This window comes from Echinops telfairi, unplaced genomic scaffold (genome assembly GCF_000313985.2).
Source record: "Echinops telfairi isolate 266 unplaced genomic scaffold, ASM31398v2 ScPeMD7_53;HRSCAF=182, whole genome shotgun sequence".
NCBI classification, from domain to species: domain Eukaryota; kingdom Metazoa; phylum Chordata; class Mammalia; order Afrosoricida; family Tenrecidae; genus Echinops; species Echinops telfairi.
In genome coordinates, this window is record NW_022103951.1 from 10,595,290 (window position 1) to 10,609,445 (window position 14,156).

The window sequence follows — 14,156 nt, forward strand, 5'->3', positions numbered from 1 at the left end:
ACTTTATGGGCCACAAAAACTTGAATGGGAAAATACTTTGAGCATTTTTTAATACAGCAAATGCCTCATTAAAAGCAAATGCTAAAAAATTAGAAGATGTTTCAGCAAACAGATTGGAACTTAATGAGAACATGTGTTATGTCTGGGCCTCAATGACATGCCACGGACATGTAAACTGCTCTCTATAAAGAACTCGAAATCTTCATCAACTCTTACAACGTTCTTATCTTTGGGCTGTCCACGTTCCAACAATAAAGTGATTGCAACATGGCATTGGATAAATATTTCTAGATTGGTACAGAAGAACCTGGTACCTACCATCCAGCTACAAGTCAAAAAAAAGGTACTATGAGGGGGCTTCAAAAGAGTTGTTGAAAAATGCCATTATCTTTTCATTCCATTCTTCCACAAACCTTTTAAAGCCTCTTCCTATATTATCCAATATCTCCAATGCTTTATCTGGGTGCGGTGTATCATGTCAGTTTATTTAGCTGAATTCATCTATGTGACCCAAATGTTTGTTATCTATTTTGCATCTGTAAACGTCATCAGGGTGGTGGGTTGATCATCATACCGATGTCTTTAGACTTTGAGCCTCAACCCAGAAGGACAACAGAGCAGGAGTGCAGACGTTCTGGAAGGAGGTGGGGCCTACTCGGTCACAGAAGCCGTCCATAACTATGTCAACACTGCCCTACTCAGATGCACTAAGTGCTCACCGACCCCTCTGAGGTTCCAGAGGCAAACCAAGGCTGCTGTGTTTGCAGGAACCCTCAGGTGGGCTCTGTTTGATCCCCTTTGAGCCACAATCAAAGGCTCTGGCAGTGGCAGCCACACCACCCAGGCAAGGCTGAACCCACCACGAGGGACAGACAATACCTGGTGACATGACATTTCACTGCAGCACTAGCCCCCTTGATAGAACAGGAAAGTCTGATGGGAGGAGATGGTTCCTTTTCAAATGGAATTTTCTGATATCATTTAAATTCTTTGACCACGGCCTTCAAGAGACTCCCCAGTTTCCCCATACCAAGTCACTCACCCCTATCCATCACTTGAGCTGAACCACTGTGCCACCAGGGCATTTCAAAAATTTGTGGGGAAGTGTACCCTGGGTCCTATACATGTTTAATCCTTAAATTCTTTCGTTTCAAAACCAAACTCATTGCCATCAAGTAGATTCTGACTCCTAGTGACCCTATAGGACAGAGTAGAACGACCCCGTTGGTGTTTTCAAGACTCCAAGTCTTCACAGGAGTAGACAGCCTCATCTTTCTCCCACAGAGCGGCTGGTGGGTTTGAACCACTGACCTTGTGGTTAGCAGCTCAAGGTCACCATGGTTCATTGAACTCTTTCGTTAGGTATTATTATTATAATACCTAACGGAGGGCAAACAAGGGTAAAGTCTGCACTTTAAACCCACGAAGCGCGCTGTAGGACAAAGAAGAGGTAGTCGGCTTCCGTAAAAAGGCCAGCCTTAGAATCCCTATGGGACAGGTCTGCTGTGCCATGGAAAGAGTCACTATGAGTCAGAATAGAGTTAATTTTGTTCCCAGATGTCCATAACATGGCCTCTCAGCTGACTCAGGCTCCCTCCCTGGGAGGAAGGAAACGGCCTCTCAAGACAAACTCACATAACGAGGCAAGAGTTCCTGATAAGCAAGTACGGGCTGCCAGCTGGCCACCGAGCTTACCATTAAGAAGTGACGGTCCTTCGCCTCGCGCCTCCTCTGGCTATGCGCCGGTGGGTAGGCTGGCAGCGGAGGAGCGGCGGCAGAAAGGGGGGCAGCGGCTCTCTGCTCACGGCGATCACTCCGGCTCCGGTGTTCTGGGGGAGGGGTGGCAAAATAATGCAGTGCTATTGAAACATGCTTGTCATTTGGGGAGTCTTAGGAAAAGGCTAAGCACTGGTGAGGCTTCACGACTCTCGCTAAGGTGTTGACCACATCACATTTTAAGAATCGTCCCAAACAACTTTAAACTTCAGGTGAAATTGGACGGATACATTTCAGGTGGATTCATCACACAGTCATTGTCGGGAGGTGACTCACTTCTGCCTCATTTCAAAACAACGTGTAAATAAAAGGAGGAAAGAAAGAGGCAGAGAAGGAGAAAGACAGGAAGAAAGAACAAAACATTCTAGAAGAAACATTCTGGTGGAAGATCTGCTGCCCCCAGCCCCTCCAGAAATGCCCCCCAAGAAGCCGGAGACCAAGGTCCACAGCCATCCAGCTAGAGCTGGCTCGCCCTGGCTCTGAGAGCTGATTGCCGTGCATTCAAGCATTCTGGGAGCCAGTCGTTGAACAGTGATAGTGTGATAGCAGCCACAGTGGAGGTGTTTATACCATAGAAATTGGCAAATGCTATGCATCATGGCATATAGATCTAGATCTAGATTTTCTAGCGAGCTGGTTGATCAACACGCCACTGCAGCTGTCTAATCCCTGTCACACATGATATTCCAAGAACTCTGAAATCCCAAGATCCTAGTCAGGTCCCAGCGACCATGAAAAGGAACTTCAAAAAGTTCATGAGAAATGGAATTAAAAGACAGTAGAATTGCCACACGAACTTGTTGAATCCTCATCGTTGTCTGATTTCAGATGGACCAAAGGTACACTGGGAGCAGCTAGGAGATAATCAGATACGGGAGCAAACGGCCATGACTTCCTCCCAGGAATCATGGAGATCCTGGAAACACATTGGGCTGTGTAGATATCTCCCAGTGAGTCCCAAAGTGCACCTTGCCCGATACACTGGTATCCCAAAGACCACTCACCCCACCTGCCCCAATCCAGCCCAGGCTCATGCTCAGGGCCTGAAATCTCTAGTGACCCCCACCCCCTTGTGATCATAGCACAAATTGGTACAGCGGACCTGCAAATCTGCCCTGTCCTTTAAACTCACTACCACTCAGCAGCACAGCTACAGTAATCATCGGAAGCCGCCATGTATTTTGAGCAATTAGGATGGGCCATCAACTTTCGCTAAAATCTGAAGTGCTTCATCTCAACAGCCCCACAAAGGAGGCACAAATGCAGCCCCTCTTCTGTAGACCCCTAAACAGACTCAGGGAGGGTAGACCACTTGCTGAGCCATCAGTAGCACAGACTTGGCAACAGCATCCTGCTCTGGCCCTGGTTTCGGCCTAGAGGCACTGACACAACTTCTCTTGACACAAGACTGCCTTGGTCAGATACTATTTGATGACAGTCATTTTTTTGTGCTAGGTGTTCCAGCTCATAGAGGACCGATGTTCAACTGAGCACAACACTGTCCAGTTCTGTACCATCCTGTCTTGCAGCCACTGTGTCGATCCACTGGTTCTTCCAGATAACACATGCCAAGTACTTGGGACCGAGTCTAGCTATCCACACTTCTCAGGCTGTCATTCTTCCAAGCCAGTTTGATTTGTTCTTCTGGCAGTCTATAATATATTCAGTCCTCCCCACCCCATAATGCAAAGGCATCCATTCGCATGCATTCTTCCTTCTTCATTGTCCTGCTTTCATGGACATATGTGGTCACCAAAAATATCATGTGTAGAGCCAGAGGATCTTAGACCTCAAAGTAGCATCTTTGCTTTTAAACACTTTAAATCCTTTGCAGCAGATTTTCCCAACGGCATACATCCTGTGATTTCTTGACTGCTGTTTCCATGGGTGTTGTTGATTGTAGAACCAAGTAAAATGAAATCCTGGACAACTTCAGTGTTTTCTCGGTGCTTTATTTTCTCCCCTTTGAATTCTTTGAACACGGCCAATGCACTGTTGCTTATGTATTAACTGGAAGTCAGGCAGCTCATATGACATTACTTTCTTATCTGTGCTAGCAAACAGCTTCACATACTGAGCCTCTTAGGCAAGGTCAGCTGCCCTGATAAAAAGTAACCATCCTTCTATCGGTCTGCCTCTTCTGGGAGACGCTGGCTCCTGGAGGCAAGAGAGGACATCGTATTCAGCTTCTGGTCCCTGTGCCATGCGGTGTGCTCTCAAGAAATGTGTGCTGAGTGCAAGAGGAATGAATGAATGCTTTTGTTAAAGTCTAGTCTTAAAATTGGAATACCCTGTATTTCTAATAGGCTTTGTTGTCCTTGTCTTCCCTGTTTGCTCCTCACCTGGGTGATCACAATGTTGGCCCCTTTCCTCTCTGTTTCGTTCAGTGTGCTGTCCCACAAACTGTCACCAAGTACTCGTGAGCTTTTGGACTACTCGCCATGTATGATTTCACTGTATATGGGCCTCACTGCCTGGCCTTGGCCAACAACTTATGACAAATGCCTTCCATGTCCAAGTGTCATCCTGTGGTCTACCTCCAGGGCCCTCCCCATTTTTTTCTCTGCAAGCAAATGATGGGCTTCCCTAGGTGGGCGGGGTATGCAAAGCTGTTTGTCTGCTTACATACAACAAGAAGAGCAGGGTACCCGTGGCCCTGGTGAGGATGGGGGGAAGGAGAGGAGGAGCTAGAAGGGAGACAGCAGCTCAATTTCCCATTCAATTGCTTCCCTTCCACGTTTTTTAAATACACGAGGAGCTTTAAAACATTCACGGGGAAATAGAATCCCCAAATAATATAATTTTCCCACATATTCTTAAAAGTCCCCTCATAGTTCCCTCTTTGCACTAAACTGGTGGTAGATGGGTGAACTGAACGACTCCCTGGTGATAAAAACAAAACCAAACAAAAAATTTACCGCCATCAAGTTGCTGCAGATTTGTAGTGACCCTACAGCACAGGGTAGAACTACCCCTGTGAGCTTCGTAGACTGTAACTCTTTACGGGAGTAGGAAGCCGCATCTTTCTCTCAGGGAGCGGCTAGTGGTTTAAACTTCGGACCTTAGGGTTAGCAGCTCAACATAACCACTGCACCACCAGGGATCACTGATGAGATATCTTATATTTCTAAGGTTGGTGGCATGAGTGGGTACTTGGTCTACTAGCATATGAGACTGCAGTAGTGCCTTGGTCCTTATTTCCTTGGAGCAAGTTAATTAAAGTTCCAGCCTTGAAACTGAAGAGGAAAGGAAGAAGGCGTAGAACTCTTTCAGTCCCTGAGGACTCACTGTCCTGTGGATCAGTGCTGTGGAAACTGCTACACCCCACATCTGCAATGGAGCCAACTACATTGTCTTACCCACGCACATGGGCCACCACCGAATATAAAGGTATTACTGGCTCGAAGCACTACAGAATTGCTAAGGAAAAGTGGGAAAAGTGGGGTGGGAGAGTGGATTCTAAATAACTTGAAATCCATTTCCATACTACTTCTTCCAGAGAGCCCTCCCTGAAGCACAGGTTTCTTCCCTCTGTGCTTCCCTGGCACAGCACCAGGTGGAAATGACCTCAGTCCTCCGGACTCCTCTGTCTCCCTCACAAGACCAGGGATTCTGTGTGGGAAGGAGCTAGATTTGATTGCTCTTTGAATTACAGGCCCAGCTTTGCCCACAATACTGTTTGTTGAGGGGTGTGCTGTTGAGCAGATCTTGAAGGCAGCCAATTTTTAGGGTCTAATCTCTGCCCCTTGCTCCTTTCCGTGGCTCCTCAACCCTGAAAAGAGCTGTTTCCATCTCCACCCCACACATCTGGGGGTCTGTGCTTCATTATCGTCCCTCTGGGTGAAAGCTAGCATTTCCCAGCTGTTCAGATAGACAGCACACAGGGACCCTCATTGTGGCATTAGTTGAACAAGGCTGTTGAGTGAAAAGCCAAACAAATAAACAAAACCCAAACCCTTGGCCATCAAGTTGACTCATCGTGACTCTCTAGGATAGAGTAGAACTGTCCCATAGGATTTCCATGGCTATCCTTATTCTGGGAGAGGAGCCCCCCTCATCGTTCTCCCACCCAATGGTTGCTGGGTTCTATTCTCAACCTTCTAGTTAGCAGCCAAGCTCTGTTAACCACTCCACCACCATGACTCTTTCAAAAAGCAACACACACTGCTGTCAAGTCCTTTCCAACACAGAGTGACACTTACAGGGCAGAGTAGAGCTGCTCCTTCCACAGCCTCATCTTTTCTCCCACAAAATTGAATGGATAGGCAAGTGTTATTCATAGCCACCAGATGGCGGAAGTGGATTATTCTGACAAATACACAGCTAAACGACAGTTGCGTGGACAAGGTTTGTTTTTGTTTGTTTGTTTGTTTGTTTTAAAGTGACTTTCTAATTTTAATTCTACACTGCATGTTTTTAATTCTACAATGCCTGTAATTCCTGTTTATGGCTCTCTGCAGTGCTATTAAAATGACTACACCCAAGATTTGCTATTGAGCCAACCACCACCAAGTTATTCTGTGGAGGGCAAGAAACTGTCTTCCTTCTAAACCCTAGGAGGCCCCATGTCTCTCTCTCAGGCCCAGGAGGAAGTTCAAGAAAAATTAATATTGGCACTTGCTGTTCTTCAGTTCTGCTATTAAGTCCCAACCTGACAAAGCACTGGAATATAAGAACTTATGAGCAGCTTAGTGTTTGCTGGTTGAATCTCTTAAAAATCTAATCAGGGATGACTTACTCCTCATAAGAAAGGGGTGAAAGTAATTGCATCAAAAAGGCACACATTGATCAAGCTCTCTAATGATGGGATAAGACCAAGCATTTAGTGAGAATGATCAGATCCCTCTGTCGTCATCCTGTTCCCTCAGAGCTCAACCAGCTTTCTGCAGTTCCACACATATGCACGCTGAGGGTCTCCTGTGGGTTAAGTTCATTCTAAGTGATTTGGGGTGGGGGGGGGAAACAAGAAGGTACAGTTCTTGCCCATGAGTTACTCTTGATTTGTGGTGGAAGACAGACTCATTAGGGACTAGTGATAAGGACACCCAGAGTGTTTGGCAAATGGCACAATGGAAAAGTAAAAGGAACGTGTGAAGGACGATTAGTGGAAGAGGATTTGGGGTACCAATTAAAGGGCAGTTTTAAAGCCAGCTTTAAGAGTGACATGACTAATAAATATGCCGAAGAGCTTTGGTGCCACAGTGGTTAAGAGCTTGGTTGCTAAAGGAAAGGTTGGTGGTTTGAACTTGCCAGCCGCTCGGGGGCCGGGGAAAATGATGCTGCAGCCTGTGTCTATAGTCACAGCCTTGGAGGGTCTTTGGGGCAGTTCTACCCTCCTACAGTGTCAGAACCAACCCACCAGTACCTGGCTTGGTTTTATTAAGATTGCCAGGCCGGCCGCCTTCTAGGGGCTACTGATCGCAACTTCATCTTCACAGTATGACAGGGAAGTAATAATAATAATAATAACCTGAGGAAAATGTTTGAGAAGCAGTCCTTAGGTGGCATTAGCTCTTTCATTCAAAGGGAAAAGGTAGAAGCCATACATATGTAGAAGAAAATAAAATGCAAAGTGTTGATTATTGTATTTCTCCATCTTCCTGATGACATTGGAATATTTTATTGGAATGTTACTACTTTGGCAAAATAGCATTTCTTTAAAGAGTATAGGCATTTGGGAACAAAGACATAAAATATGCAGGCACCATCTGTCTCTATAGCAAAAAACCTACAGGCCCAAACCGCCAGCTTGCCAACTTCTGATGCCCAATTTGGGGGACTCAAAAAAGAGGATTCTAATTTTTAAGCCCTTTTCCTAATTAGAATTTTTTATTGTGGTTTGAATGAAAGTTTACAGAGCAAATTGGTTTTCCCATTAAAAAATGCATACGCGTTGTGTTGTGTGACATTGATTGCAATTCCCACCATAGAGCAGCCCCTTCCCCACTTCCTCCCTGTGTTTACCACTTGCCTTTATCCTTCCTTCCCTTCCCTTCTAATTAGACTAATTTTAAGGCACTGAAAAGCAATCAGCCTAAGAAAAGGCTGTATCATTCACTTTGACTGATCTGAGCTCCGTGCCTATTTCTCAGTACTGTGAGACCAATTATATTGTTGTTTCGTCTTGGAGAGTCGAGTCTGACTCACAGTGACCCCAGCGACCCCAGAACAAAAACAGTGCTGAGTCCTGTGCCACCTAGACACCTAGGTTTGAACCCGGGGTGGCAGTTACTATGTCCATCCAACTCGTTGAGGGTCTTCCTTTCCCCGGCACGCTGTCCTTCTCCAGGGACATGTCTCGTGGATATCATGCCCAAAGTGAGTGAGATGAAGTCTCACCATGCGTGCTTCTGAGAGCCTTCTGACTATGCTGCTTCCAAGACAGATGTGCTTATTCTTCTGGCAGCTTCCACCAGCACCCTAACTCAAAGGCACCAATTCTTCTTTGGTCTTTCTTGTTCATTCCCCAGCTTTTGCATGTATATGAAATGATAGCTTGGCTCAGGCGCACCTTAATCCACAAGGTGTCACATTGCCTCTTTAACACTTTATAGAGGGCCTGTGCAGCAGATATGCCTCCTGCCATGTTATTTTCCTGGGGCACATGATGTGGTGAGGAGGAAGACAGTTCGGAGGCCTCACCCAAGTCCTGGCCCATGTACCCTAAGCTGCGGTTTGTGCCCCTAAGCAAGGTTCTGAATCTCTCTAAGCCTCCACTTCCTTGGGTGTGAAATGGAGACCTTGAACTGGTTCTCAGCCGGAGCAGGAGAGCCCCCTGCCTAGTGGGTGGTTTGGGTTGTTAGAATGAGTGGCCAGAGCCAAGGACAGGAGCCATCATCCCTTCCAAGCAGAAAATGAATGGTCTTAGGCAATGAAGTCTTCCAGGGCCCATTTATATTCAAATGTTCCAGCAGACATGCATGTAGGGCAAAAGCCTAGAACTTCATTCCAAATCAAAGCGAATTTTCTGTTCATTATAAACCAACTGTTTGTTGTGGCTCACGGTCCACATGTGCCAACTCTATCAGTGGTTATGGTCGGATCCTTCTGTCCACCAGCTCCCTCACGTCCCTAGCCTTGTTTGACCTGGCGTCTGGTGGTCTTTGCTCCACAGCCGGAACCTATTTTCGTAGGTGCAGGATCCTGACTGCTTCATCATGTCTTTTCATGTAGTGGTGTCTAGGCACTGGCATATTGAAATACTATTATAGTTTTAATAATTCCCTTGCAAGCTCTCTTTATTGTCTTATTAAGCTACAATACTATTTTAAAATTTATGTATTTATTATGGACTTAAATAGTACTCATAATATAGATATTCTATATTTACATATAAGATACTATAGTATATTATATATGATACACTAATATTATGTAATAAATTTTATTTCTATAATTTACAGAATATAATGAAATGTGATTATCATTATAATAATGCTATATCTGTAATATTATATATAATATACTTATATAAAATATGCTATATTAATATTACAAATATGTACCATAGGAGGGTAAGTCAAAAGTATTGCTATTGGATTCCAGCTCATACATGCACAGTTTATTCCAAGTAAAATGTGTGTAGATACATCTCTCCTATTATTGGATGGCTACAGACAAGTTCTCTCAGTAAGACACTTGTCTTCGTCTCTTAAGACAGGGCTTTCTACTTCTGTAAAGTGTTACTCTTGGAAACCCACAGGGATGGACAGTTCTAACCTGTCCTATAGGGTCGCTGTGAGTTGGCATCGACTCCATGGCAGTGAGTTTGGGGTTTGGGGTAGTCGCCTTAGAATCCCTTCCCCCCAAAACACCCATTGAAACAGTGGCTTTGGGGGGGGGGGGGATCTGCCGGGCCAGTTCCATTCAAGGCAGAGAGGTCAGCTCAGAAGGTGATGGTGGCTGTTTTGTGAGATTCCTAAGGAGTCATCTTGATAAAATTCTCCCTAAGGACACAGGATGATCACAAGGGTTTAGGATGAGGAAGTTTTCTGAAAAAATGGTGAGATAAAGGGCAGGAAAGCTGCTCCGGGAATTGTTTTCCACCACAACAATGTCCCTGCTCGTTGTCCAGGGCGGCCTGGGCTGGCCTAGGAGCAGTCTGTCAGGAAACCTTACCGCAGTGCACCCTACCGGCCTGATCTTAGCCCTTCAGACTCGTTTTCGTTCCCCAAACTAAAAAAGAAGAAGAAATCAGAGAAACCTGAATAGAAGCCCTCACGGATGCCCCAACTGGTATTTGGCTCTGGTATAAATGGTATAAAGCAAAGAGTGCAGGACTCTTCCCGGGAAAGCTTCGAAAAATGGAAGGAAGCACGGCCTGCAGCAGGGTACAAACCTAGCTAAAGGCACGCCCAGTAACCTTAGCTTTCCACTTCGAGGTTTGCTGAATCCAGGTTTCTATTCTTTCATAGCAATACTTTTGGACTGACCCTCGGCTACCGGCAGGTTCGATTAGCCGTGATTTTCTTTTCAGGTAGACAAAGGAGTGTTTCAAAGTCCTTGCTATCACAGCGGGGAGTGTTGGGGCTGACAAGACAGAGAGCCTCTGGAAGAGACCCCCTTGGGGTTCTCTCTGGTGCCACAAAGCCCACCCAGCCCAGGGGCAATCACCTCTGCGCAGGGCTTGCATGCTCTGCCTGGCATGGCGGTGTAGCTCCTCCACACAGGGCGGCCGGGTGGCTGGGACGAAGATGTTCCTCTGTTGGTGCCACGGGGCTCGGTAGTACACGCTCAGCTTACTCTCCACGTCCAGGTTGGAAACCGCTGCAAGAGAAAGCGATCCAGACATCAGTGTCTTGACATTGGGCTATTTTTCCCCTTCCTTCTGGGAGTTGGGCTGGGGGCTGGGGCCTGGGGGTGGAGTCTAAATGGCACCCAAGTGCTAAGTTCACTTTAAGGACTGAGCCCCCATTGGAGAAAGGTTGGAACTTGACAATAAAGATCTCTACTAGCTCAGTGGTAGTCCAGGGAGAGGGGGTTGGGGCAGCGCATCCTGCTTGCTAACAAAGCAGAGAAAAGTTCAAGGATAAGTCCAAAGGGCTGCCCTAGCTCTGGTCTTCAGACCACAAGCTCTCGGGGTCAGAGTTCTACCCCCGCTCCTGAGGCCCACTGGGGCTCGAGCACATCCCTGGCCTTCCCTGACCCAGTGTGTGGTCCCTGACTCCTGACCTCACGGTTGCTCCTCATACTGCCTTCCACCTCCCAACGTCACCGCCTGCCATCTTTCAAAGTGCTGCCTCGGTTTCCCCAGTTTCACCCAGGGGGAACACAGACATCCAAACAATCCTGTTGACGGGGCTGCGGGAGGTGGGGAGGAGTGTGGACCCCTGGACGCATCCGAAAGGCTTCCTTCCCCCAAAATGCTCCATTTACCTACTGCTGTCCTCTCCTTGAGACAGGGAGCCAAGCCATCTGAGAACAAACATGACCCCAGGAGAAGCAGACAAAATCTTAGGGATGCCAGCGCTGGGAAAGCAGACGGGTTCTGTTTGGGAAATGACTACACATAGAAATTCATTCACTCCTGGGCAGCCTGTCAGCCTCCCAAGGAGGTGAAAAAGCTGGGTCAGCCGTGCTCTCCAGACCTTCCTGGATGGCAGAAGGAGGCCCTCCCTGCCCCCTCCCTCTCATGGCCTCGTTCCACTTCTTGTCTGCTTCCCCCGATGTGCCATTTGGGGCTGCTGTGCTAACCAACTTGCCCCTATGCCCCAAACAAGCCTTCGGTTCCCCTCTTCCCCTTTGATTTGTGAAGTTCCAGCTACCATCTCGCTTGATTTAAGAAGCCTTACATGGATGACGGCACTCTACAGATAAAGAAAGCAGAGAGACACAAGAAAATGAAGGAAGGTTGGCTTTCTAGAAGGGAATAGAAGAAAGAAAACTTCAAAACACGCACAACCTTTCCACAAGTCACCCCCTGCCCCCAATACTGCATCAAGGACTGCTTATTTGGGGTTTTGGTTTGGAACACAACCTTCTGTAGTGTTTATTTTCTAGAATAATGTGTCATAAGCACAAGAATTAAAGATAGAAACACAGATTTATTTCCACGGCGATCCAGAGAGGCAGGTGCCTGAGTAGGGCTGGCTCTTTCTCTGCCCTAAGTTTTCCCCCCTGTCCATGGCGGTTTCCCATCATCTGATAGCAGCACTCCAGGGTTTCTCCACCCAGACACCTGCGACATTTGGGCTGGGTAGCATTTTTTTGTGGTGGGAGTGGTCCTGCACATTGATTGTATCTCTGGCCTCTCCCAGCTAGATTTAAGTAGGACATACGTTTCTCTAGTGACAGTGCAAAATGTCCCCAGACATTACCAAATGTCCCCTGGGGGAAAATTATACCAGCTTGGAAGCCATTAGGAAAATCGGAAGAAAATGCAGTTTTGACCGTTAGCTTTACATCTCCATGATCCCACTCCCATCTATCAAGAGGGGACCCCATCCACAGTAGTCTGCAGTGAGTTGAACAATTCACCACAAAATAAGGAGGTTTCAATACAGTCCCTGAACTTGAGGACATAGAAACAAATATTAATGTGGCACAATATAATGTGGCAAAGGCCATACATAGGCAGTTGGCTGAAGAGCGGCCCCGCAAAGACCCATGTCGTAATCCCTGTAACCTCTGAATGTTACCTTATATGACAAAAGGGACTTTGCAGATGTGATTAAGTTATGGATCTTGAGATGGGGATAATATCCCAAATTATCCAGACTGGGCCTACAGGAAGGGCATAGAATATGAATTAGACAGAGGTGACAGGGCAATGGAAACAGAGGGATCGTGAGGAAAGGCTACTAGTCTTAAAGATGGAAGAAGGAACCCACGAGCCAAGGGATGTGGGCAACCTCTGGAAGCTGGAAAAGGCAAAGAAACAAATTGTCCCACAGAGCCAGCCCTGCCAACATCTCGACTTCAGCCCAGTGAAACTTATTGCAGACTTTTGGCCTCCAGAACTGTGGAGGAATAAATGTGGGTTGTTTGAAGCCACGTGTTTGCAGTACTTTGTTACAGCAGCACCAGCAAAAGAGTGCGCCGTATGGTGATGAGAAGTCCAGAGCCTTAAATAAGGCCTGGTCATAAGATGGGTAGCTGAGATGCACTCCAAGTCCCAGGTATCCCAAGGTATTCCAGGAAGGGTATCACAAGGATGACCTTGATTTTTCTGGACCATGGAGGAAGAATAAGGGCTTCCAAGGAGGAAACAGAGATTGGTTTTGTCGATGGAGAGAATTGCCTGTGTAAAGGAACAAAGAGAGGGGTATGGCAAGCCTGTGGGCAGACCTAGAGCCAGGGGTAAAGGGGTATTGTCTCAGATACATAAGTACAAAGATGCTGAAGAAATGGCACATGGACAGGGTCCATCTACTGTCTGACAGAACCTTCTGGGGGTAATGGGAAAGCTCTATAGCTGTGCTGTCCAACACTGGGGCCACTAGCTGTATTAACTATTGAGCACTAGTGAGAAGGAAATGGAATTTCTCATTTTCTTTCATTGAAAATTTAAGATAGCTCATTGTAGCTAGTAGCCCCATTATATTGGACCGCTTAGCTCCAAAGTAAGCAGATGGTGATTTTTATTGTTCATTGCCAGGGAGCCCATTTCGAATGGGGGCAACCCCACATGTACAGATCCCTTCACCGTGATATTCTAATCCCTACAGGACAGATTACTCCCTTTGATTGATGTCTACTCATTTCCAATGTTCAGAAAGAATTAAAATGCAAGGGTTACAAGTCCCAGGATATCGCCCTGGAGAGAGGAGAGCATTTTGGGGGGTCAACTAGTCAGGGCTCCTCAATCTTTGTATGGCAAGGAGCTCAGCTCCTTCTCATTAGCTCAGTGTTGATCAGAGGAAGACTTGACAGATTCCCTCAACCAGAATTTCCAGCAGAGAGGCCTGGTAGTCAGCCTATTTGATGAGTGACCCCCAGGTTCATATCTTTTTCAATCATCAGGCACGTTTGAGAAACATACAATGTGCCGATCTGATGTACTTTGGTTCTGGGTGATGACTGGGTTGTGGTTGTACCTGGACGTCATGGATTGGGAGAGATGGCCTATAGAAATGAAACACTCGATATCATTTCTCTGTGATTCCCTAGGAGTGAGCCAAGCCCTCTGGACTCTGGAAACCCCAGTCACTTCAAGATTAAAGCCCTCAGTTCTCCATCCTTGCCCTTCTGTAAAAGGTAATTCTGGAGACTAAATCAACATCCCATGCAATCATGGTAGAGAAATTCAGCAAATTTCGCTTTTCTTATCATTAAATATTATATCAGGTTATTTGAGGGGGAGCTTTTTTTTGGGGGGTGCCTCTGCTTTGCTGGCACCCTAAACATATTCTTACTGTGCCAAGTGGGCCATCTAACGCTGA

The 14,156-nt window shown here is 46.5% G+C and overlaps 1 protein-coding gene across 1 annotated transcript in view; it reads right to left on the minus strand.

Annotated features, from left to right (window-relative positions):
• The window catches only part of NHS (NHS actin remodeling regulator), a 395,745-nt gene that overhangs the window by 38,416 nt on the left and 343,173 nt on the right, over nt 1-14,156 (minus strand). Inside the window, exons 4-5 of the mRNA XM_004710004.3 lie at nt 10,390-10,542; nt 1,696-1,829 (exon numbers count right to left, since the gene is read on the minus strand). Of these exons, the coding sequence (XP_004710061.2) occupies nt 1,696-1,829; nt 10,390-10,542 (287 nt within the window). The remainder of the gene's footprint in view (nt 1-1,695; nt 1,830-10,389; nt 10,543-14,156) is intronic.